General features: G+C 42.4%; 1 protein-coding gene and 1 long non-coding RNA gene across 5 annotated transcripts in view; one reads left to right on the forward strand and one right to left on the reverse strand.

Annotated features, from left to right (window-relative positions):
• The window catches only part of PIP5K1C (phosphatidylinositol-4-phosphate 5-kinase type 1 gamma), a 142,999-nt gene that overhangs the window by 1,178 nt on the left and 114,801 nt on the right, over window positions 1-27,020 (reverse strand). For 2 of the 4 annotated variants that reach the window (XM_043979763.1, XM_043979766.1), the window contains exons 11-16: window positions 20,778-20,862; window positions 16,837-16,998; window positions 11,907-12,045; window positions 11,652-11,684; window positions 8,122-8,226; window positions 5,236-5,368 (exon numbers count right to left, since the gene is read on the reverse strand). In XM_043979763.1, coding sequence (XP_043835698.1) covers window positions 5,236-5,368; window positions 8,122-8,226; window positions 11,652-11,684; window positions 11,907-12,045; window positions 16,837-16,998; window positions 20,778-20,862 — 657 coding nt within the window. Of the gene's footprint in view, window positions 1-2,791; window positions 2,870-4,244; window positions 4,305-5,235; window positions 5,369-8,121; window positions 8,227-11,651; window positions 11,685-11,906; window positions 12,046-16,836; window positions 16,999-20,777; window positions 20,863-27,020 lie in introns of those variants that run through there. The other 2 variants (XM_043979762.1, XM_043979765.1) reach the window with 2 other exon arrangements.
• Window positions 12,572-14,650, forward strand: LOC122737286. Its single transcript, XR_006354243.1, has 2 exons — window positions 12,572-12,750; window positions 14,323-14,650. It is a non-coding gene; the product is annotated as an uncharacterized LOC122737286 (long non-coding RNA).

A 27,020-nucleotide genomic window follows, 5' to 3' on the forward strand; every position in this document is an offset into this window, starting at 1 on the left:
TAATTTTAAAGAGCCCTCCTCAGAGTGCCCAACTGTACCTGTAGTGAGACCAGGCTACAGACCTGGGATTTCTCTTCTACTTCTTAATCAGGAGGTAATAACTTGTGTTTAATTAAGAGGTGACATCAGGCCCAACAAGCTAGTGATTCTGCTGCAACTGCTTTCCTGGGGAACTGGGAGGGAGGTCCTGTTAATTGAAGCTTGAAGTCAAAAGGAAAGCTAGTGTTCTGGTGTTGGTTTAGACACTTAGGGTGTCCAGCATGAGATAAAGAGGAATGGACTTTAGCTGTTCTGGCCTGGCTAGTAATACTGAGCCAGAGAGATCTCTTGGGATAGCTAATGGAACAATTTAAACCTGACATGAGCAAAACATAGTTCGCAGGGAATCCCTGCCAGTCTGTCGATCTCAGCCTTGCCCACCAATCCTGTCTTGCAAACAGGAAAACTGGCCTTCCAGTGGGGATGCTGTAGTCCCTCTCTCCTCACCTGAGCCACACCTAGATGGAACGAGGAAAGGGCAATTTTCAGGTGACCTCTCTACCCTGTGTAAATACCAATTCCTCTTACTCCCCTTGTCCTCCAGCCATACCCTAGCCTTTGGCCCAGAAAGAGTTTCCTTACACGCAGTAACAGGGATGGGATGAGAGAGGTGGCTGCCACCCCACAGCTTGGGAGTAGGCCTAGGAAAGAAAAGTCCCAGGTGGGACCAGGACAACTTTGTGGTCAGGAGAGCTGAGCCTGTTCCTGTCTAGAGGTGGTTACTCAGCCAAGAGAAGCGGTGTTTCTCCTCTTGGTGCTGGGATTTCAGCTTCAATGTAGTGGAAAGGGAGGGCACTGAACAGGGAGTCAGGAGACACCTGGGTTTGCATCCTACCTTCAACATTAGTTGTTGGAGCATGAACAAGCCAGCTGATCTCTCTGAGCCTGTTTCCTCATCTGTAAATGGGGACAATATTAACTGAGGTACACACCTCACAGGGTTGTGGTGAGCTTCAAATAAGATAATAAATGATAGGGTTCTTTAGAAACTTTAAAGTGCTATGTAAATGGTGGCTATTTTGAAAGTGGTCCAGGTTCCTATATTTCTCCAACATCAGACCTCCTCTAGATCTAGGATTCTAGCATTCCTCCCTGTACCACATTGGAGAGCCAGATTAAGGTGCTCCTCTCTCAGATACTGAAGTACTAGCTAAGTATTAACAGCCCCTAGATCTAAGGGTGCAAAGCTTCCCGTTCTCCATTCTTCAGGTCTTCAGTAAGCCAGCTGGGGAAGGAGAATGTCTGAAGTGACATGTCTTTATAGTCAGGATCAAGTTACAATTCCTTCTGTTCCATTAGAACTACATACCTTCCATGCTTAACCTTTACCTTCTTTGAATCCTCTACTTCAGCCAAACTGACTAACTTATCTTGGCATTGGTTGCTGCCTTCCCAGCGCTGTATTTTTGCTCCTGCTCCTATGCCCGCCACTATGGTATATATAGCATTATGGAAAGATACTCAACTTAGAAAATATGGCTACGAGCTCTGGCTCTGCCACTTACCCATTGTGTGACTTTGGGCAAGTCACTGAAACTCGATGGGCCTCAGTTTCCTCACCTGTAAAATGATGGGGTTGAACTAGGTGATCTCTAATGTTGCTTTCCCAGCTCTGACAGTCTGGGAACTTATCCAAATCCTGCTCATCCCCAGGGACCTCCTCCAGGACACCTTCTCTGACCAACTCCAACTCACACCAATCTCTCCTTTGTTTCTGTCTTTTCCATTCACTTGGCAATTAATCCCATGTGCTATTTCTTAGGCTGTTGGATTAGTTATCTTTTGGGGGGTATTTCAGTTTTTGCTTACACGGATTTTTCTCTTCCCCTAAAGAACATGGGGGGCAGGGAGCAGGGAGCAGGTCTGACCCTTTCAGAGGGCCTTGCACACAGTAGATGTCAGTAAATAGTTGCTGACTTGATTAAGAAGACAGAACTATAAGCGGATTAAATAAATAGTAAACCTCTAGACTAGCAGCTCCTCTTCTCATGTTCTGTTGCAAATTTACTGACTTGGATCAAGCTGCTTATCCTCACTGGGATCTATATCGACCATCTAAAAGAAGAGAAGAAGTATGGTCTAAGTGGAAAAAGCAAAATCACCTGGGAGTTTGGAAACATGTTCTGACTAGCCCAGGCTCCATCATGGACTTCTGTGAGTTGGAAGAGCCTGGGCTTCAATTTCTTTATGTGAAAAAATGAGGTTACTGAAACCTGCTCCCACCTAGTTTATACATGTGTGGTGGGGAAAGATGTGAAGTACTTTTGAGAAAAAAAAAAATACTGGGGCAGCTAGGTGGTGCAGAGGATAACTCAGGAGGACCTGAGTTCCAATCCAGCCTCAGACACTTGACACTTACTAGCTGTGTGACCCTGGGAAAGTCACTTAACCCCAATTGCCTCACCAAAAAAATTTTAAAAATAATACTAAAAAGGTTACTTTTTAAAGTGATTTTCTTGGGACTAGAAAGCTCATTTTAACATTTAGAAATGATAAAAATCAATCTATTAATTGTATGTACTCTGCCTTTCAAAACAGGCAAGGTGCTATTTTCTAGGTAACCCACTTCCCCTCTAGGGGTGGGGATGAGGAGTGGGTAATCAGTCTGCAGTCTTTTTTGTACTGCCTGAAGAAGTGGAGGGCGGGGATTGGTGTCAAAAGGTGGCAAGAGTACCAATTGGTTAAAATGGAAGCTGGCTGAGTTGGGGTCAGCTCGATCTGGCGTGTCCAAGCTAAGGCTGGGTTCACTTACAGTCTTGGAGGGGGACAGCACGATGGCCCGGAGTCGGCGATGGCGGGGAGAGTAAATCCAGTACCTCCCATCCGTGAACTGGATGGCGGCAGGGCAAAGGAGGGGAGGAAGGAAACAGAGGAGAAAGGATGGAGTGAAAATAAATTAATTACTCAAGGAGGTGAAAAGCAGCTGAACGGCAGGCTAGGAGGTTGGAGGTCCCAAGGGACTAGCTGGCAGACAGAGCCAGTGATGGAAACAGCAGAGCCCTGAGCTCAGCCTTTTCCCACTTGGCTGGAGGAAAGTACCTGTGCCCTGCATATCCTTGGATACACTGACTTCGTAGTGAAAATCCCGTGGAGGCTCCGTTTTCTCCCAGGCCTTCTCTGTGGGGCTCTCTGTTAACCAGCTTCTCCGCTTGGCAAACAAGCACCTTTTGCTACCTACCTACCTACCTACCTACCTACCTACCTACCTTTTAAAGGCTATTTTGAGAAAAGTGCTTTGGAAACTGAAAAATGCTAAAGAAATACCAACTATTTTTATTATTATTCTGCTAGGAACTTCTTGTCCCCCAAGTCACCCCTGCTGCCCCAATCCGGCTGTAAACACACACACACACACACACACACACACACACACACACACACACACACACACACACACACACACACACACACACCAGAATGGCTTACACCAACACAAGACCATTGCTCAAGAGGAAAACAATCACCGAGGATGAGGATGAGAGCCTAGTAGAGTGGAATGAATACAGAGTAAAGAGCATCATTCTTTGCTTCTCAGGGTGGGAGTGGAGGAGCAGCTCTTCAGAGAAAGTTGTGTGAGAGGCCCAATCTAGCCAGGAGAGGAGAGCCAGGCAACTTAAAAAGTGTGGTCAGCTGCCCCTCCCCCTCCCCAGCACCCAGAGAAAGAAAGAACATGGGGGAGCATTAGTAAGAAGCAGCAGGGGTAGAAAAAAGCATGCTTGGAATAAACTACACAGAAGCAAAGCTTCAGAGACTAGGCCACTTTCCTATCCAGTGGACAGGCATTCCTCAGCAACAGACCAGCCACACGTGGACAAGAGGAAGAGGTGGGCCCAGAAGGACAAGCAGGATGTGGGGAGGCCCCTGGCTCACAGAGACCAAGGGCTCTCCTGGTGGTAAAGGAGACTGATCTTGGCCATGGAGGCGTGGAGCCAGTATGCTGGACCCACGCAGGAATGCAGAGATGAGTATGGAAAACTCCAGACGGGCCGGGATGACAGGGGGCAGCTTCGGGCAGATGGCCTTTTTTTTTAAAAAATAAATTCCTGTTCTAGCCCAGGGCTGGATTCCCAAGAGCAGGTCCCATTCCCTTGGACATTCCCCCCACCCCCACCAAAATTCTCAGCAAGGTGTTCAGCAGCTGTGAGGAATTGCCCGAGGGAACCTAGCCCTGGGGTACCCCAGTCCTCTCCTGACACCCAGAGACCACCTCACCTACTCCCTTGGTCTCAGAACTAGGCTTCCTCGGTATCGTCTAATGCATCTGCCTGCAGGGAAAGGGAACAGAATTGGTCAAGGCCTTGCTGTGAATCAGCTTACCATGCCACAGCCTAAGATGTCCTGAAGGTAATGAACTGGGGCTGAGTTTTGGCAGCATAATATGACTGGTAGCTCAAGATCTTTTAGCTGAAGCACAATGTACCCTTCCCAGAGTCCCTCCCACTTCCTCCGGGACCTCCCCATCCCCCCATTCCATATCCCAGATTTTACCCAATTAGGTTCAGGTGCATTCACTTTTCCCCAAGGAACAGGCTGAGCTGGTCAATTAGCAGTCTCACAAACTGCTTTACGACATCTGCAGGCTCACAGAAATGTATATAGGTCCCCAAACACTAGAAGTGAATGGCTCAGAGTACCCAATGATTCATGTTGGCCACCCTGGCCCCTGTCACACTCAAGAAGAACAAGTGTGGTCATTCAGTGCCATGTACCTTCTTTTCAGAAGTACAAGGCAGCACGGATCTGGTTCAGCTTTGTCCCAAGTCCCCAACCATGCCTCAATGCCCCATTCAGCAGAGAGCTGCGCATCAGTAAGAACCAACTTGGACAAATACTGGGACAAGTGGGGCAAGTGGGCCCTTTTTCATTGATAAGGCACCGGGCTGCATTGTTTGAACTTTTGATACAGCACCAGGCTCTGTTCATGTGTACATGTCTTCAGAAATATTATGTGATAATTGATATATGCTGGGGAAAGGGCTAGGCTTTCAGCCTTAGAAAGGACTTCTCTGGGGCAGTTCCCATTCAGGAGATACTTCTCTTTGCTGTGGGATCTTAAACAACTGATGGTGTTCACGGGAGGAGATGGATGCCCAGGGGCTTTAAAACTGTCTTCTTTAACCAGCCTTCCTGACTAGGGGAGGAGGGCAGAGGAGCAAACAAGCCTGACCCTTCGAGGGGGACACAGTGGAGACTTACAAAATAGAGGTCTGTGACAGGTGCATCGTCTTCATCTGAGGCCTGGCTGGCTGGCTCTGAGGCCTGGCTGGTGGTTTCCACTTCCACGGTGGCCGGGGGTGTGACCATAATGCAGGCAGAAGAAGCCTCTTCCCTGTATGCAGGGGTGGGAAATATGACTGGCAGAGTAGGGGATGGGCAGGGAAGGGATGCACTGCCTAGGTGGGGGAGCATGAGCTGACCCAGGAATATTGGCCTGAAAAAGAACAGGGGAGGCCATCTCCCTGCACTTTCAAACCCTGTCTCTGAGTCCCACCCCTATCCTTTATAAGAGCCCCACCTTCTGCTCAAACTTCTCATCTAAACCCCTACTGGGCTCACATTCTATCCTATACAACTGAACGAATCACTCTTTTAAAATCTAATTGTTTCCATATGTAAGTAAGCCTTGTCTCTTCAACTAGACAGTAACTCCCTGCTCAGCATACACGAGAGCTCAGGAGATGTAGTGGAGGAGAGGAGGGACTTGGAATCAGTAAACTTGGGTTTCAAGTCCCAGTTCTACCACTTACTAAACTGTGTGCCTCTGGATTGGTCACTATCTCTCTGAGCCTCACTTTTCTGATCTCTGAAATGGGGATAATAAAACTCACATAGCTCCAAAGGCTTATTGTGGGGGACAAATAAGAATGTGTATAGTACTGGTATATGTAAGATTTATCTGAATTATTAACAACATATAGTTGTTGATCAATTGGTTCTTAAGCCAAAATTTGTTTTGCCTTTTTCATCATGTAGTAAGTAACTGCATACAGTTTTCCTAATAAAAAAAAGGCAGGGTGGATAGGTGGTGCAGTGGATAGAGCACCGGCCCTGGAATCAGGAGGACCCGAGTTCAAATCTGGCCTCAGACACTTAACACTTACTAGCTGTGTGACCTTGGGCAAGTCACTTAACCCCAATTGCCTCATCCAAAAAAAAAAAAAAAAAGCATCCAGGGGTAGCTAGGTGGCACAGTACATAAAGCACTGGCCCTGGATTCAGGAGGACCTGAGTTCAAATCCAGTCTCAGACACTTGACACTAACTAGCTGTGTGACCCTGGGCAAGTCACTTAACCCTCATAGCCCTGAAAAAAAAAACATCCTAAAAATGGACAATAGAGGACATTAGGTTAAAGCAGAGGTTTTCAAACATTTTGGTCTTAGGACTCCTTTATGCTCTTAAAAATTATGAAAGATCCCAAAGAGCTTTCGTTTAAGTGGGTTATATTTATTATTATTTACCATTAGAAATTAAAATGGATCAATTCTTAAAAATACTTATTAACGGGGCAGCTAGATGGAGCAGTGGATAGAGCACCGGCCCTGGAGTCAGGAGTATCTGAGTTCAAATCCGGTCTCAGACACTTAACACTTACTAGCTGTGTGACCCTGGGCAAGTCACTTAACCCCAATTGTCTCACTAAAAAAAAAAAATACTTATTAACTTACTTAAAACAAAACAATAAACCCATTATTTGTTTACATAAATAACATTTTTATGAAAAATAACTATATTTTCCAAAACAAACAAAAAAAACTACTGGGAAGACTGTCACGGTTTTATATGTTTTTTACAAATCTCTTTAATGTCTGGCTTAATAGTAGATAGCTGGATTCTCACATCTGCTTCTGCATTCAATTTGTTGTGATGCATTGCTCTGGTTGAAGTATATGAAGAACGTCTGGTCTCATACAGATAGCTTAATGGGCAAATAATTTCTTAGTTTAACTACGTATATAGTTTTTTCTTTTCTCCTTTTTGTGTGTGTGTGTGTGTGAGGCAATTGGGGTTAAGTGACTTGCCCAGGGTCACACAGCTATTAAGTGTTTAGTGTCTGAGGCCGAATTTGAACTCAGGTCCTCCTGACTCCAGGGCCGGTGCTCTATCCACTGCACCACCTAGCTGCCCTACTAAGTATATAGTTTTGACCTTGTGGACTCCCTGAGTTTCAGAGACTCCCAGAGGTCTACAGCCCACACTTTGAGAGCCACTGAAGTAAACACTGATAATGAATAGTAACAATAACTCACATTCCTGTAGTGCCTTATGGTTTACAAAGTTCTTTTCTCACAACAGACCTATGGGATAGGTGAATATTTTACAGATATGAAAATAGATGCCCAGAGAGATGAATTGAAAAGACCATGATCACATATGGCGGTAACCAAGCTGAGACTTGGTCTTCTGATTGAAGTTTGGTTCTTTCCACTATACTATGCAGCCTTTTTTTCCTGATATAATGCCTAAGTGTGAATAGAGTTAGGGCAGCTAGGTGGCACAGCAGAGTGCCAGGCCTGGAGTCAGAAAGACCTGGGTTCTAATGTGGCCTCAGACACTTAGTAGCTATGTGATCCTGGGCAAGTCAATTAACCCTGTTTGCCTCAGTTTCCTCATATGTAAAATAAACTAGAGACAGAAATGGCAAACCACTCCAGTATCTCTGCCAAGAAAACCCCAAAAGGAGTCATGAAGAGTTAGACCCTAGTGAAAATGACTAAACATCAAATGAACAGAATTAATCTATAACCTTCTTTAATCTAACCCAGGTTGTTCTGAGGGAAAACTTCAGTTGTTAGTCAAAAAGCTAATAACACTGATGTGGGGAAATCACAGTTTGTTCCATCTTTAAAAAGAACTCTGATCTAGATGCTGAATCCTCTGGGTCCTATACCTCTCTTATTTGAGGGAGAATCCTGTCTGGGGTGGGGTCATAGAGGATAACAGGACTGGGGAGGTCCCTTGTACCCACAGCAACTGCTAGTGACTAACACCATGCATATTTCAAGGAATAGGGATAAAAGTTTCCTACCACTGCAGAGCCACTGGCTTTCAGCCAGCGCTTTGTTAGTAACCTGAAATTTACCCTTTAGCCTCTTCTTGGGGAGCCATGGCATCAATGCTACATTTGGATTCAACTTCAACGGTGATCTGCTGGAGATCCTCTTCCACATGGACCTCATCATGGGATCTGGAAGGTCAGTGGGAGACCATAAACAAAACCTGGTGAAGGGGACCTATTCTTTTTCCTCCAGGGATACCCTCTCCATGAGCTACACCCCTTCTCTTTCAGGGTTCCAAAGCTCTTCAGAGCCTTGTTTGGATTGTAGCTGGAACTAGTATCTGTGAGAAACCTTTCTTCCCAGCTGCTGGAGGGATTTGCCTTGAGGTGCAAATGCACATGCCTGAATGGGTCACAGAGGCTCTCTTAGAAGGCAGGCTGTCCTAAAATAACAGTTAATTGAACTATAGTCACTGGAGTCCTAGCCTGAATTTCACAATGCAGCATACAAAATATCTAGTTAGTTTCTGGAGAGAGATCCTTAGCACCCAAGTCATTGTATGTCCAAAAGATTAGATGAGCTAGAAAAATAAGAAAGCAAAATGAAAAGACGGGGGTTCTTTAGTCTGGAGGGATGAAGGCTGAATGACATGACTGGAAATCTATAATATCATGAACAGTGCTGAACAAATATCCAAATGGGAGGAAATTTCTGAAACTTGGACAAGGAAAGTTTAAGATGATATAGGAAATACTGGGGCACCTAGGTGGTGCAGTGGATAGAACACCAGCCCTGGATCCAGGAGGACCTGAGTTCAAATTTGACCTCGGACACTTGACACTTACTAGCTGTGTGACCCTGGGCAAGTCCCTTAACCCCAATTGCCTCACCCCCCCCCAAAAAAAGATGATATAGGAAATCCCGTTTCCTACATGAGCTCATGAACTTGCTTTATAAATTTATTATCCCATGAGGTGGTATAGGTAGTGAAAATAAAATGGATTGAAACAGGGTTGAGGCAGATGAATGAATGACAAAGTGATGATGCATAACTACTAGAAGAAGCGACAATGTAGCTTATCTTTAAGGTTTACATCTGGTAGGAGGTGTAACTCCTACCAGAACCCATGCAATTTAAATGTCAGAACCAAAAGACCCCTTAGAACATAGATTACAGAATGCAGAGATGGGAAAACACTTGGAACAGCTAAATTCGCTACACAACTGCAAGGAGATTTATCTAAAGAGTGTGATGTGGATGCACAGAGAATTCAATAATTAACTTAAATGTTGAAAAGACATGGACAATAAGAGCAGCTGAATACAAAAGCGCGGCACAGTCTGGTAAGGGCATGTCAGTAATGCCAAAGCTCAGGATAAACCGAGGCTAGAGAGGAAAGCTGAGGATGGCCACAGTGTTAGGGGTTTTGTTTTTTAAGCTTTGCTGGGGTCACAATGGTGATCAGGGAAGAGACAGGCCTGCTGTCTGGAGCCAGCTGGTAGTTAGGGTCTTAACTGCAGGCTCAAAGAAGGGAGAACTGCTCAGTTCTTAGTTTTCTTTAATTTTTTTCTGCAAAGAATGATGGAAAAGGGCCAATGGGGATTTAATACCCAAGATGAAAAAGGAGATAAGACGACAGTGCCCACCTGTCCTGGCTGAGTTCAAGACAGACAGAGACAACCATGTTTAGGCACTGAAATAACTAGCAGGTGGGACAGATTGCTGAGCTCCTGTCTATGATCTTTGAAAAAACAGTGTGGAATGGGAGAAAAGCAGATTTCAACTTTCAAGAAAAGGGAAGAAGATGGAGTCTGCAAATTATAGGTTGATGAGCTAGACTTTGATTCTTGGGAAAATTCTAGAATGTATTATTAAAGGAATGGATCTAGGACAGCTAGGTGGTACAGTGGATAAAGCACCGGCCCTGGAGTCAGGAGGACCTGAGTTCAAATCCGGCCTCAGACACTTGACACTTACTAGCTGTGTGACCCTGGGCAAGTCACTTAACCCTCATTGCCCCCCCCCCCCCCCCCCCCGCAAAAAAAGGAATGGATCCTGAACATGTAGAAAATGAAGCAGGGATCAAAAGGAGCTTCATCAAGGACAGGTCATGCCTGACCAACTGAGTTTTGTTTTTTCTGTGGCAATGAGGGTTAAGTGACTTACCCAGGGTCACACAGCTAGTAAGTGTCAAGTGTCTGAGTCTGCATTTGAACTCAGGTCCTCCTGAATCCAGGGCCGGTGCTCTATCCACTGTGCCACCTAGCTGCCCCCTGAATTTTGTTTTTTGACAGTGTTACTGAGACTGGTTTGGTTTGCCTAGATTTTAGCAAAGAATTTGGTACAAGTCTCTTGTACTATTCTTGTAGAAAATAAAGAGATGTGAGCTAGATGATGGATAGAAGGATTTGGAACTTATTGAATGGTTTGATGTCAACTTGGAAGGTCTCTACTGGCATACCCCAGGGATCTGTGCTTGGCCTTGTACTGATGAACATTTTAATCAATAACTTGGATGAAGATATAGATGGCATACTTATCAAATTTGCAGAGGAATAACAAGCTGGTAGGGATAACTAACACATTAGATGACAAGGTCAGGATTTGAAGAGACCCTGAAAATCCAAAACACTGGTCTGAATCAAGGTCTGTAAGGTAAACTTTCATAGTATAAATAAATGTAAAAGCCTTACACTTGGGTTCAAAATATCAGCTCCCCAAGTGCAAGATGAGAGAAGGATGATTAGATAGCAGTTCATCTGAAAAATAACAGGGAGTCTTGGGCTAACAAGTTTACTATGAGTCAGTGGCATAATATGGCAGCCAAGAAAGCTAATGTGATTTTGCGCTGTGTTACAAGAAGCCAGATGCTCAGGAATGATGAGATGACAATCCTACTGCACTCCTGTCAGACTACAGAAGGAGTACTGTTTTCAGCTCTGGATGCCATATTTTAGGAAGGGCACTTGATAACCTGGAAAGTGTCCAGCGATGGGCATTAAGGATGGCTAATACCCTCAAATACATGCTGCATAAGGATTATTTGAAGGAACTAGGGATGATTAGTTGAAGGAAAGCGGACTTAGAGGGAAATAAGAGCTGTCCTCAAGTATTTCATGGGCAATCATGAGAGGGATTAGCCTTATTCTATTTAGTCCCAGTGGGCAGAACTAGAAGAAATGAGTACAAGTTGTAAAGAAGAAAATTTAAGCTTGATGAGAGGAAACACTCTTTTTTTTTAAACAACTAGAGCTATCCAGAAGTGTAATGGACTACCTCCACTGAGGCAGTGACTTTCTTATCATTGGAGATCTTCAAGCAAGGGCCGGAGGACACTTGCTAGAATTGCTTTAGAGGGTATTCCTGTTAGGTATAAGTGGGACTAGACGGCCCCTGTGGTTCCTGCTAGCTTTGAAATTCTGTGATTCTGAGGCCCCAGAATGAATTTTCCCACCCTAGAGAAAGGTCACATGACAGGTGGGTGTCAGGTAAACCTGGGGCAGACAAATTGACCAAGACTGCCTAGAATCATCATCCCCAAGCCTTATGGAGAAGTCCACATTGAAGCCCCACATCTAAGGAATTTGTGATAAGGGTGACCAGGGATCTTACCGGGTATCATGTCCAGAGGAGTGTGTGCGGCGCCTGTGAAGACAGAGTCATAAATCCATTCATCTGGTCCACAAGTTTCCCAGTTTCCCACCCTAGCTGCCAGTGAATAATTACTTGTTTGCCCCCAGAAAAGGGCTCATTAAATGACTTGTGTGCTTTGGGTTTGACTATATGGTGGAGTAGGATGTGTTTTCTGTGCTCTGTTCTTGGCAGGAGCTAACCATCTTCTGGGCTAGTTAAGTAAGCTGCTCTTACCTGTATCGGGGATGTTCAGAGGTCTCAGAAGGAGATCGCTCAGGGATGGAGAGGGATGTAGAAGACAAGGTTGTAGCTATAGAGGCTGTAGTTGCTTCTTCAAATGATGGGGGAGTACAGGGCAGTAGGTCAGGTCTGCCTGCAGGGACCACAGCCAGTCAGAAGAAGAAAAGGGAATTACTACCCAACAAAGCAGGCTCACGTGATTCTATTTATCTTCTCTCCTAGGTACCATTAAAGATATCAAGAATGCATTTCCAAAATGTTTCAACAATTCTCTACCCCGACCCCCAGCATACCCCCAACATCCCTTGAGTGCCCACAGGAGAAAAAAGATCAATCCTCTCAGCCTGCCATTCATAGCTTTTCAGTGTGGACTCTATTAGTCTCATCTCCCGCTGCTTTTCTCCATGGGCTCTCCACTTTGGCCAAATCACTCTACTCACATGCTGTCGCTATATCTGTGATATCCTGATTTTGGTCACTTTATTCTCCCTATGCCATTCACATTACATTCTTATACTCTGAGTTATTTCTATGATCACATTACATCCTCATACTCTGGCTAGCTCTATGATTTCCTGATTTTGTTCACATTATTTTCCCTATGTAATTCATCCATCCCTTCGCTGTGGCTATCAGTATGTTATCTATCTTTCAAGGTCCAGATCAGTTCCAGTCTCTTCCACAAGACATTCCCTGATCTCTCCCCTCAATTCCTGGACTACTTTTTTGTATTACCCATTTGCCACTTAGATGACACTGCCTTATACAATCCTGACTCCGTTGATTTGCCACTTGAAGGATTCTCTATCTGTCAGTCTAGAAGCTCCTTTCCCTGAAGGTAAGCCTCTACCATTTTATTTCTCTACTGCTCTTGGTCAACCAAGCATAACTGGACCATGTCACAAAAATTGAACTTACTATCAATTCATGGCACCTAATCTCAATGGTGCTCTCATGGTAGCTTAGTAATTATTTATCCTCATTGACTTCCTATCTCATTCCCCATGGCAATTTTATCAACAAGACTTTCCTCTAAGCCTCAACTCTTCCCCAGGTAAATGCTGACAAAGAAGGCAGCCCCTACTGTCTTCTGAACACTGGAGCTAACAGCTGACATTTCTAGAATGCTTTATGGCTAAAAAGTGTTCTATGTACATTTTCTCACTGACTCGCACAACTCTGTGAGATGGAGGCCACTGGTATTATGAAACCAATTTTCCAGATAAGAAAACTGAACTATAAAGAACCATCCAATGACTCCTCTGCTCCCATTCTTTTCTCTTTTCCTGCTCTGTCAGGAAAAGGTGCCCTATTCACTGCTAAGTTCAATTCCATTTTTTGTATCTTCCAGTACCTTGTGAGAGCTATCTTAAACTCCACTCTCATGCATCTATAGTGTCTCTCTCTCAACCACCTCCTGTTTGTCAAAATGTGTATATTTCTATAACTCTTAAAAAAAGTCTTCCCTCAATCTTCTCTTTCATATAGTTACTTTTTCTTCTCCTTTCAAACAAATAAGCATTCTCTGAGCAATGACTATGTGCCTGGCACTGTGGATACATAAGCAAAAAATGAAATAGTTCCTGCCCTCAAGAAGCTAATATTCTATTGGAGGAGGCAACATGCACATATATAAGCATATGCAAAATAAATATCAGGTAATTTGAGGGGTTGGGGGTGGGGGGAGAGGCTCTAGTAGTTGGTGAGATCAAGAAAGGCTTTGTGCAAAAGATGGCACTTCATAGCCTTCATGACATTGCTTAAAAAAACCCAACACAGTGCAACTTGCATTGAGTAAGTGCTTAATAAATATTTGTTGAAATGAATGGAATATTTCTCCCAAAATTTGTTCCTCCTTCAGGTTTTCTATTTTGGTGACTAGGATCACTGAAAATTTATACTAATATTAACTGGGCTCCCACTGCTGCATGGCAACTTAAAAATTATCTCTCATTGACTCTATATCACATTGTCCACAAAGGCTGTACTCCAAACCCCTTTCTTCAATTCATTCTCTTGTCCTACTTTCCATCTGCTTTCCCAACAACATTGAGGCCATCCTAGGTTAGCTACCCTGAGATGTCTCCAGATATCCCTTCATTCCTTCCAGTCTGAGTGGGTGAGGTGGGTCCCTTTGCCTCCCTTCCTTTGTGCCATTGATCCAGTGCCTCCAACAGAACCTTCCTCTATTATAATTATCGGCTTCCCTATGCATCCACAGTCTTTTCTCCTCTGCTGGCTCCTTTTGGTCAATCTGAAAACCTGCCTAGGTCTCTTGTATACTAAAAAATATTTCCCTTGGATTATTATAGATGTTTTTTATTATAGACTTTTTAAATTAAAATTTTTTTCAATTAACAATATCTATTTTCTTTTCCTCACACTCTACCCTCCCACTGGAAAAAAAAAGAAAAAGAAAAAGAAAACCAAAACCATTGTCAGAGATATCCAGAATAAAAGCAATACAAAACCCCACATTTAACTACAGACTTTTCAAAAAGCCAAGGCAACATTTCCATGAACTAAAGGAAAGCTGGATTCAAGACAATAGATGGAATCATGAAGAAGTCTTAATTTCAGGAAGATAACTCGGATGTCTAATTGGGACAAAGCCAAGTACTATAGCTACCTGATTGAGGTCTACAATTACTTGCCTACATAGTTTGTATTTGTCACTATTTGTAATAAAGTAGTTGCTGTTACACCAAAAACCATTAAAAAAATCTCGACTCCATCAAGCTATGGTCTTTTCTTCTTTACTCACTGCTAAGCTTCTAGAAAGATTTGTCTACATTTCCTTACCAGTAACCAAATTATTTCTTATGCTTTTATAATCTGGCACCTGACTCAATACTAGCACTGAATCTATTTTTCCATGGTGTTTAATGAACTTATCACCAAATACATAGTCTCTTCTCAGTCCTTACCTGCTGACCTCACTACAGAATCTGAAGCTGCCTCTTTTGGAGCCTGACTCAGCTTCCATGTCTTTGGCTGGCTCCTAAGATTTTGTGTTGGAAGGCACCTGAGAGATCATCTAATTCTATACTGTAGTCCAACCACCTCAGTAGATAAGAAATCTAATGCCCAAAGAGGTAAGTATTGTGCTCAAAGTCATGCAAGTAGTAAGTACCAAATCTAGGTTTTGAACCTAGATCTTCTGCCCTCAATTCCAAGTGCTCTCTCCACTATGCTATGTTGTTTCTTTTCCTCTTGCCCAGGAATTGTGGGTGTTCCTCAAGTCTGTACCTCTGGCCTTTTTCTTTCTCTCCTCTCTACAGGTCATCTCATCCTTGCTGCAATTATAACTTTAATGTGAATGACTCCCAGATCTGTGCTTCTAGTCTTCAGTCTCCTCCTTGAGAGGGAATCTGACATTTTAGTCTGTCTGTTGGACACTTTCAACTCAACAGGCCCTAAACTGAACTCAATCTTCCCTTCCAAACTTTCTTTCTCCCCCAGCTTCTCTGGTATTTTGAATGACATTATCATTCTTTCAATAACATAGGCTTGACATCTTAGAGTCACTCCTGACTTCTCTCTCTTCCTCACCTACCACATCTGATGACTGGTCAAAATCTGGTCAATTTTACTTCCTCTATATTTATTGAGCCACCATTCCCTTCACCACCCCCTTTCTCTGTTCCTACTCCTGATCACCTCTTACCTGTAATAATGGAATAACTTCCTGACTGGTCTCCTTGTTTCTCATCTCTCCTCTCTAATTCATGGTTCACATGACTGCTTGACTAACCTTCCCAATATACTACTATTATTATTTCATTCCTCTATTCTAAAACCTTTTGTGGCTCCCTACGCTGTATGTAGAATAAAGCATACTGTAGAAAATATGCTTCTGATCCTGGCACTCAAAGCTCTCCACAATTGGGCTGTGAACTCTTTCCAGCTTTCTAACAACACTCTTTCTTTATGTCCACTATGTTCTAGAAAAACTGGCCTATGTGTTGTCTTCTGTTCTCATTCTGCTCTCTCCTACTCCATGCTTGGAATGCTTTATCCTCCTGATCTCTACTTGTTGAAATTCCTTCCTTCTTTTAAAACCCAACTCATGTGATACCTCCTTCATGAACCCTTCCTGGGATCCCTCCAAATGAAAGGGCTCTCTCTCTTCAGCATGGTACAGTAGGACAAAGACTAGACTTGGAGTTAAGAGACACCTGTCCCTCACTTGCTAAGCTGTGTGACCTTGGGCAAGTCTCTTAAACCCCTGTCAAGCCTTAGTTCCTACCACTGCAAAATGGAGAGAATATACTACTTTAAAAAAGTGTTTTAAAAAAAATTCCTATCTTGAAGGGATGCTGTGAGAAAAGAATATAGTGATCCTTTTTACAGAAATGCAAGTTGTTTGTGTTACATGTCCACAGACTTCTGGATCTTAACCCTTTGCTCCTTTTTACTATATACTTATTTGTGTACATGCCCCCTTCCCTTAACTATCTTGGGAGCGATTTGAGCACTGTCAAGGGCTGCTTTATTTCACCTTTGTGTTCTCAACACTTAATATAGTGCCTTTGCACATGGCCAGGGCTTAATAAATGCAGAGTAAGTAACAGGGGAACCAATTCTTCTCTAGGGACTTATAGAGCTGTCCCAAAGTAGACTGGGCTGCTTTCAGAGGTGGTAAGTTCTCCCTCCTTGGGGCTTTTCAAGCAGAGGTCAGATGACCACTTGTCAGGTATGTCCTAGTGGGGATTCTTTTCATATATGGATTGGACTAGGCTGCTGAGGTCCCTACCAGCTGTCAGATTCTGTGATTCTGTGGCCAGATCTGGGGAAGGTTCTGCACTTTGCTGAATCTCTCCTACTTTCACTTGATCCAGTTGGACTGGTCCAGGGGAGAGTTCTGGAAGAGAGGAGTCCTGTGATTTGCTTGTTATTGGACGCCAGGGAAGGAAGATCATACCTTCGTCCTCCAGCAAGGGGTAACTCCGGGCTCCTCGTAGGTCATACTGCATTTCTTCCCTCTCACTAGGAATCTGGCTGGCAGAGAAGGCAGCTGTTGGTCCAGAAGGCTTGATTGCCAGCAAAGTGGTTCTACCTTTCTTTGATGGTGATGATTTCAGAGCTTGGTTGGAGAAAGAAGGGGCAGGGCAGGAAGAAAAGTCAGGATATTAAACCTAATAAAGCACTGTCTTTTAAAAAACAAAAACAGGGGGCAGCTAGGTGGCGCAGTGGATAAAGCACCGGCCCTGGATTCAGGAGTACCTGAGTTCAAATCCAGCCTCAGACACTTGACACTTACTAGCTGTGTGACCTTGGGCAAGTCATTTAACCCCCATTGCCCTGCAAAAAAACCAAAAACCCCCCCCCAAGCCCCCAAAAAACCAAAACCAAAACCAAATCATTTTTCCCATCTCATCTCTTACTCTTCTCCCTCAATGTAAACTGTGCTATAGTCATGTTGGTTTCCTTAACACCCTCTATTATATTTTCTAGTTTCATACCATTCACCTCACCCAAGATCCTTTTCTTTCATATTCCCTTATCTGAGGAAAGCAGCAAGGTGCTGGTCTTGGAATTAAAAGACAGGCCTAAATCCAAATTCTGGCTGAGTGGCCTCAACAAAGTAATTTTACCTCTCTGAGCCTCAGTTTCCTAGTCTGCACAATGGGATTAATAATACTTTCACTACCTGCTTCACAAGGCTGTAAAAAGGGGGGGTAACTTCATAAATATCAATTCATATGTAAATGTGTTATTATCATCTAATTCTTCCCATTTCACCAATGTCCACCTCATCTCCATCTTCTCCATGAAGCCTCCTACGACCAACTTACTCAAATTAATGCTCCAGAGGCAATTAATATGGTAGCAAAAGGGGAGGCTTTACCAGAGCCTCCAACTTGGAGTGACTCAAGCTCCATTTTTACAATTATAGATTTCTTTTAACAGAACAAAAAAGCTTTACACATTTAAAAACCAATTCAATTGTGAGACATACTTACACACATACACACACATATATATAGATATATATGAAAAATCTTGTTATTTGCTATTTTATATGTTAATATTTTAATTTATTGTAGGGATCCCCTCCTGTGACTATGTATGTGTGTCTCATAGCCCCCCATATTCTTAATCTGCTCCTGTTTCTTTTTCCTCTAAACTCTTGCAATCCTTATCAGCCTAACTTGGAGATTAGCATCTAGAGACTTGTATTGTTAGCTATCATTCTTTTCTTTGTGTGTTTTTGTACGTATGTACATAATCTCAGAGTTGGAAGGGAACTTAGAGGTCATCTAATTCAACTCAGGGCTGAAATATGATTTTCCTTTATAATATACTTAATAAGTGGTCGCTTAGCTTCTGCCTGAAGGTCTCTATTGACAGGGCACTCATTACTTTATAAGACAGCCTGCTTTACTCTTGTGTAGAGCTGTAATTGTTAGGAATATTACTTATGTTGGGCTGAAATTTGCCTCTGTGCAATATATACCCATCAGTGTAAATACTGTAACATTCAGTAGAATGTCAACCCCTTGAGGGCAGGGATTGCTTTTTATTTTTGTCTTTGTGTCACCACGGATTAACATTGTTCCTGGTACACAGTAGGTGTAAATGCTGATTGAAAGAGAAATTTTTCTCTCTAGAATCTTAAGAAATGGAAAGGACCTTAGTCTCTCCCTCATTTTACAGATGTTAAAACGAAGGCTCAGAATTAGAAAGTGACTTGTTCCAGGTCATATAGTAAGTTAGTGGCAGAAATGGAACTTTTGCCCAGATTTTGATTCCTAATACAAAGCTCTTCTGATATTTACTCAGTAAGTATTTTTAAAGCACCCATTATGTGAAATTCACATAGGTGAGGTCTTGAAGCCTATATACTAGTCCAGAGGTTATAAAGACAAAAAGCAAAAAGTTCCTACCCTCAAGAAGCTTACATTCTACTGGGGAGGGGGGTGCAGAGTGGGGGAAGAGATATCATATATACCCAGAAAAAGGCATGAAGAGGAAGAGAATATTAACAATTTTGTGTGTGTGTGGCTAATACTAACTAAAGGAAGATATTATTAACTAATATCAACTAATACTTTTTTGTGGAGGAAAAGAATACTAACAATGAGGGAGTATCAGGAAAAGCTTATTATAGGCGGTATCACTTGAATTGAAGCTAAGTTCAAAGAAGCTAAGGATTCTAAGAGGCAACCATGAAGAGAGAGAGAGAACACTCTAGGTACAGGGGACAGCCTATGTAAAGGTGGGAGATAGAATTTGGGAGTACAGGGAACAAACAGCCAAGTAGGTGGGAACATATGCATGAAGGGGAGTAATGTGAAATCATTTGGAAAGATAGACTGGAGATAGACAGGAGAGAGATTTAAGTACTAAAGTGGAGAAGTTTGCATTTTATCCTAAAGGGAATAGGGAGGCAATAAGACTCTTAAACAGGAAACTGATATGATTAGACCGGTACTTTAGGAAGATTATCTGGGCAGCTATATGGAAAACTGATAAGAGAAGGAAAAGACTGGAATCAGGAGTTTAATTAAGAAGCTTCTGGAGTAGTCCAGTCAAGAGGTAATGAAGATCTGAACCAGGGTTTTTACAAATATCATCTCATTTGATTCTTATAACAACCCTACCACCTGGGTGCTGTTAATATCCACATTTTACAATTGAGGAAAGAGAGACAAATAGATGAAAGAAACAAAACGGATGAAAGAAATGTTGTGGAGGAATAATGAATAAGACTTGGCAACTGATTAAATATGGAAGGGTGGTATGGGAGAGAAAAGGGTGGATAATGAGGCTGAGTTTGAAAACCTAGGTTCCTAGGTAGATGGTTCTCATTAGAAACTGGAGGCTTGGAGTAAGGGCAGGTTTGGTGGGGAGGGAAGATAAAGAATTTAGTTTTAGATGCATAGACTTTGAGATGCCTATGGGATATCCAGGTAGAAATGTTCAGTAGGCAGCTAGAGATTTCATGATGTAAAAAAGATTAGGGTGGGGAGGGTGGGGTTAATAGATTTGGGAGTCATCTGCATAGAGATGATCACTGAACTAGTATATAGAGCAAGTATATAGAGAAGAATGCCTTCAGGACAAAGCTTTTGGGGATTGTCTATGGTTAGGAAGCAGGACAGATGATAAACCAACAAATCAGGCTTAGAAGGGATGGTCAGGAAGGTAGGAAGAAAAGCAGGATAAGTTAACACCCAAGAGGCCAAAATAAGAAAGAGTATCCAAGAAAAGTGAGAGAAGGATGGGGATCAAAAGGCCATTGGATTTTGCAACTGAGAGATCACTGTTAGTCTTAAAAGAGAGCGGAGCTGAGGGGTGAGGCTGGATGATGGAATGCAAAGAATTAGGAAATTGCAAGGGATTGGGAAGTGAGGTGGTAGAGGTAGGTAATGAGTGTAGGTGAATTTCTTAAGGAACTTGGCTGTGAAGGGACAATAGCTATAGGATGGTAGCTTGACATAATGGCAGTACCAAGGGATAGTTAAAGATGGAAGAGACTTGAGGGAGGATGTTTGAGAACAACAGAGAAGGAACCAGTGGATAAGAAGATCAAAGATGAGATAAAATGGATGGTAAACGGGATAAATTCTAGGAGGAACTAGTTTTAGCAAGGAATAGGGTCATCATTTTCCATTACACAACCTGCTTTTAAAGCTGCATTCTGTTATCTAAAAGGATTCTTATTAAGCCTCACACTTCATGCCTCTTACTCTTTCATCCCCTTTCCTGGGTACATATTCTCATGGGGAAAAAAGGCTTTCCTTTCCTTCTGACACAGAATCCCTGCTTTTAAATTCCTTTTTTCTTTCTACCCAAACTCCCAGGCCCTGGCAAGGATCCAGGCCAGACATCTTTGCCCACATGCTGAGACATACTCACAGGAGTTCTTCCGAAAGACTGTGTTGCTCATGAACTTGAAAAATCTCTCAGCATAGAAGCTGGGGCGGTGCACAGAGACGGTGTCCTAGAAATGGAAATAAGCCGGGAATGGTTCACATTAAAAAGGAAAATGGAGGTGGGTAGGCAGGATGGAGAGAAATAAAAAAATAAGCTTGTTGAAAACATTCTTTACATTATGGCAGAGTAGAATAAGCTCTTGATTCTAAGGATCTAGGTTTAAATCTCTGCTTTGTTATTTACTGCCTGTATGACCTAGGGTAGGTCACTTAAACTCTTTGGACCTCATTTTTCTTATTTGTAAAATGAGTGGTAACAGTGGAGCTCTGATCTAAGTTCTTTTCAACTGGCTAGCTCATTGGAGCCCATCCTTGCCATATCCCTTTCTTTTGTCATTCAGTTGTTTCAGTCGTGCCTAACTACTTGTGGCCCCTATTTGGGGTTTTCTTGGCACAGATACTGAAGTGGTTTGCTATTCCTTTTCTGCTCATTTTTACAAATGAGGATTTTGAGGCAAACAGAGTTAAATGACTTGCCTAGGGTCAGACAGTTCTTAGTGTCTGAGGCCGGATTTGAATTCAGAAAGATGAGTCTTCCTGACTTCAGGCCTGGCATTCTAATCACTGTGCCATGTAGCTGCCCCAATGAATCCCTCTCTAATACAACAGTACAGTTATGTTCCTTGGAAACTGATCTAGTTTTTATAACTTCCAGAGACCAGAAGCACTCGATTACATTCTGATTAGGTTTTTACCTTAGGGCTGATGACAGTGATGATTTCTGTGGCTCAGGGGAAACCTACATTTTAGTGTTTATAATTAGCCTGACTATATAAATGAAATATCCTTTCCTACAGCTTTATTTGGGGGGAGAATTGAAGTGGGAAGATCTCAGGACACAGTAACCAACGTTTAAGGATGACATCATGTTCTAATATTTCCCCAAATCCTATTTTATGTCTCAAAGTCACCTCTACCAGCTATATGCTTGCTACATATTGCCCTCGATGTCTTTTTTCTTTCTTCTGAGGAGTTTATATAGGAAATGTGATCAGAAGATCTTTCAGGGCTAGATGGGAACTCAGTTCAAACTTCTTGATTTTACAGAGGAGAAAAGATAAAAGTAAGTCCTAGAAAACAAAAACAACTTGTTCAAGATTGCACGGGTAGTTAATGGCAAAGTTTTTTTTTTTCTTAACATTCATTTAGAAATTTTTAGTTTCAAATTCTCTCCCTCCAGATCCCCCGCTATTGAAAAAGCAAGCAATATAGCCATTATACATGTGAAATCATGCAAAACATATGTCCATATTAGCCATGTTGACAAAAAAAGTGGAAAAAATGTTCCAATCTGTACTTAAGAGTTCTTCAGTTCTCTCTCTGGAGGTGGATAGTATTTTTCATCATGAGTTAATGACAAATTTTTGTTTTTGTTTTTGTTTTTTAGTGAGGCAACTGGGGTCAAGTGACTTGCCCAGGGTCACACAGCCAGTAAGTGTTAAGTGTCTGAGGTCAGATCCGAACTCAGGTACTCCTGAATCCAGGGCCGGTGCTCCATCCACTGCGCCACCTAGCTGCCCCAATGACAAATTTTTAATGATGATTTCATTCTTCAAAAGGTGAAAGGACCAAGAAGGGAATTAAATCCCTGAGCCAGATCTTGAACTGGTTGCTGGAATAGAAATTATGGGAGTATTGGGAAGGAAGTGACCACTTATCTAAGAATTTTTGCTAGAAGAGAGAAAAGCTGGTAATAATCTTGACATGCATGGGGCAGCTACATGGTCCAGTGGATAAAGCACCAGCCTTGGATTCAGGAGGACCTGAGTTCAAATGCAACCTCAGACATTTGACACTTACTAGCTGTGTGACCTTGGGCAAGTCACTTAACCCCAATTGCCTCACAAAAAACAAAACAAAAAATAATCTGACATGCATGCCAGAGTTGGGGAAAGCAGATTTCAAAGGGTTTAGCAGATCTCCCGGACTAAAATTCTATAGGGAAAATCATCAGAGGAAGGATCAGAAACTCTCAAGAATGAGAAATTTAAGACAGAAAAATAATTTCAACAAGGAGGTGTCTAAAATGAACAAATAAAGATATATAAAGAACTCATCAATTAACTCAGATAACAATATATATGATAGAAACAAGGATAAGAGAAGAAGTAATAAATACTCAAGTATGGCTATATCCTATGAGAATAATGTCAGAAGTGCTAGAACTTAGAATGAGTGAAGGCTGTTAAGGAAAGGAGAAGGATCAAAGAAAGGATAGGCCCTATGCTCAGGGTAGACAGGATAATAAATGATAGATATAAACAAGAAAGAGCTACTCAACTTTTAATTTGCTTCAACATTCTTTGCCAAGAAGAATGATCTTTGGATTAGGAAAGGAAAAAAAAAACTGGCTAAAAGCAAACTGATAGCCAATTTATATAAGGAGGCAGAAAGCATATGGCTAGCTGCCCATCATGAGTTAAAGTCACCAGAAACAGATTGAACTATAAGAACTGGCAGATATGATTGATAAGATACTACCAGCAGTTTTTGAAAGATCACAGATTGGATTGGAGATGGGCAAGCATTAGCGTTATTCATTCATTCATTCATCCATTTATTTATTTGCAGGGCAATGGGGGTTAAGTGACTTGCCCAGGGTCACACAGCTAATAAGTGTCAAGTGTCTGAGGCCGCATTTGAACTCAGGTACTCCTGAATCCAGGGCCGGTGCTTTATCCACTGTGCCACCTAGCTGCCCTTGAGCAATATTTTTTAAAAAAAGGAAAGGGAATGAGGTCTATATAGGCCAGTGAATTTGACTCTGATTTCTGGAAAAGCTATAAACCTTATTAGACTACTAGTTAGCAAACGTCCAGAAAAAGATGCAGTTATCTCAAAAAACCGTCCTGGTTCTATCAAGAGCAGGTTATACCAGACCAACTTTATTTCCTTTCTGATGCAGTTGTTAGACTGGTAGGTCAACAAGATGCTGTAGATAGGAAGTAGATTTGGAACCAACTGAATGATAGTCATTAATGGATCCATGTAACATTGATCTCCAATAGAGGGTTTTAGGTTTGGCACTGGGGTATTTAACATTTTTTACAATAATTATGTGGAGAAAGATGTAGGTGACATGTTTATCAGATCTGGAGCTATCACAAAACTAGGAGGGATAGATAACACACTGGATTAACAATAAAAAGTTCAAAAAGATCACTGGGAGAAAACTTAATAGGGATCATTTAGTCTTAAACTTCTCTTCTAAAAATCAACTTCACAAGTCTAAACCAGAGGAGGTATGATTAGAAAGCAGTTCGTCTGAAAAAGACTAAAAAAACTTCACTCTGAATCAACAGTGTGATGTGGCTGACAAGAAAGCTAATTCACTCTTTGGTTTCATTGAGAGAAATAGTGTGCAGGAATAGAAACATGACAGTTCCACCAGTCTGTCCTGGTCAGACATCTGAAGTATTGTTGGGTTCAGTTGTGGCTATCTCATTTAAAAAAAGACACCGATAAGCCAGAGATCAGCCCAAGAGAAATGACTAGAATGGTGAAAGGCCTTGAAATAATGTTATCTTGGTATGGATTGAAGAAACTGGGCTTGTTACATGTAGACAAGAAAAAAATTGCAAGGGAACATGTCTTCAAGCATTTGAAGGGCTATCATATGGAAGAAGGATTAGGTTTCTTCTATCTGACACAAGAAGCAGAACTAAAAACAATGGCTGGAAGTGCCAAAGAGCTAATTTTAGGCTGACTGCAAGGAAAACTTCCTAACAGTTAGAGGTAGCCACAAATGGAATGGGATGCCTGAGGAGGTAGATATTTCTCTTCACTGGAAGCCTTCAAGCAAAGGCTCCATGACAATGTTATCAGGTATGAAGAAGAACTGAGGGTTCTTATTCAGAGATGCATTGGACTCTATGGACAGTATCAGAAATCCACTCCAACTCTGAGGTTCTATGATACTGGGTTAAGATGTGAATATAGTTCTCCTGATTCCATGGATAGTTTTTCAAGTTTGTAATGGTATCACTGCTTTGTTTTTTGTATGACAACAGGATGACTGCCTCTGAAGGCAGTAAGGTCATTGAAAGTAGGGATGTTCAAGCAGAGGCTAAGTAACCACAGAGATAGGGAGGGGATTCTTGTCTGATGTTTTATCAAAGGTCCTTCAGAGGTTCTCTGGTTAGTTTTATATAGTCTTTTGAGTTTGCCAAAGCATTTCCCCACCAATTCAAGTTTCTTGTACATTACATCATTTGAACGGCAAAATACTCCCATCTGATAGAGGGTGGGGTCTAAGGATTATAATTTTACTGAGGGGAAAATGAGGGGGAGAGAGGCTAGATGAAGTTACAGAACGGGTTTACAGAGTAGGGACTAGAGCTGCTGGGGACTGCTCTATGGCCTGGACAGCCCACATGATTCCAGTGAGGCTTTCCTGATCCCTTTTCTTGCTAAGTAACTAGCATCTGTGAACCAGTAGTTCACAAAGGTTTAATGGCCTGAAGTTTAGAGCCATGTGGTCAAACTCCAGACAGTGTTTGCCTCTACCTGGCTCTTTTGTGGAATCACTAAAGTTGAAGCCAATAAGTTCTTGGGAATAGTTCATTCTATTAAATTCTTATGAGCTTGATGATCTAAATTCTTTTATGATTAATTTTTTTTTCTTTTTTTTTTTTAGTGAGGCAATTGGGGTTAAGTGACTTGCCCAGGATCACACAGCTAATAAGTGTTAAGTGTCTGAAGCCGGATTTGAACTCGGGTACTCCTGACTCCAGGGCCGGTGCTCTATCCACTGCGCCACCTAGCTGCCCCGATGATCTAAATTCTTTAATGTCTAGCACCAAGTTCCCTAACTGATACTTTGGTAGAAATAAATTTGATTAAAATGTTTCTAGAAAAGACATTGTGATAGCTATTGAAAAATAAGGTTTTTCAGTAGCAACAGGAATCATCATTGCTGTCAGGAAGAAAAATTCCCACAGCCTCTGTCTCTATAAAATTCATGTGGCCTTCCAGCTGAAGACTTAGAACCACAGGATTTAGAGCTGAAAGGCACTTAGGAGATCACGGATTCCGACACTTTCGTGGGTCAGAAAGGTAAGATGACTTCCCATCATCACACCTGCCTCTGGCAAATCCCAGAGGTGAGTTGTGGACCCAAGTCTTCTGACTTCAAACCCTGCACTCTTCCCACCATAACTCTTGGATCTCAGGCTCTGTGGTGAACCTGAGGGATAGGCCCTCTCCTGGGCTCAACCATCAGACAAACTGTCAATGCCCCTGTGATGTAATGACACTCCAGAGGGATTGGGAAGCGGTAGTTCCTTTGCTGGATCCTCCATTTCTCTACTTAGACCAGGCCTAGGAGGAATACTGCCCTGGGAATTCAGCCTCATTTGTCTCATTTCTATAACACTTTAAGGTTTATAAAGCACTTTCCTTACCACAATCCCATGTATTAGGCAGTGCAAGTAGTATTTAAAATATCCATTTTCCAATGAGGAAACAGACTCAAAGAAGTTAAGTAAATGTTCTGCAGTCACAGAGCTAGTGAGTAGTAGAGCCAGGGCTCACAGGACTTCTAGATTTGGCACTGGAAGGGACCTTAGAAATCATTTAGATCAAGTCTCTCATTTTATCAATGAGGCAACTGAGGCTGAGAGATGAACTGCCTTGCCCAAGGCCAAAGCATTATCCAGTAGCACAGGCAGGACTAGAACTCAGATCCTTGAGTTGCTAGTTCTCTTTTAAGGTTCAATTCAACTGAACAGTTGCTAAGCACCTGCTGTGTGCTAAGGTCTTGTGCCAGGCTACAAGGACAAAGCCAGGTTTTTACTTTTGAGAAGTTCATATTTTATACAAACACAGAGTTAAGAAATGCACTAAGTTGGGGGGGGCGGGAAGGGGTCAGTAAAGGACAGAGGAGTTGAGCCTTGAAGGAAGATAAAGATTCTTAGAGGGAGTGAGAAGAAGGCATATTTCAGGCCTCAGTGTGGCTTGTGGAATTACACAGAGTTAGAAGATGGAAGGCTAGGCTTAAGGAATAGCTACTAGTCTAGTCTGGATGGAACAGAGTTCATGGAAGACTGTGAAAAGCAGGTGATAAACCACGGAGGACCCTGAACTCTAGGGGGAGGAGTTTCTATCTTGTTCTAGAGATAAAAGGGAACTATTGAAAGCTTCTGAACAGAGGAATGACATAGTTGAA

This window comes from Dromiciops gliroides, chromosome 1, assembly GCF_019393635.1.
Source record: "Dromiciops gliroides isolate mDroGli1 chromosome 1, mDroGli1.pri, whole genome shotgun sequence".
Classification (NCBI taxonomy): domain Eukaryota; kingdom Metazoa; phylum Chordata; class Mammalia; order Microbiotheria; family Microbiotheriidae; genus Dromiciops; species Dromiciops gliroides.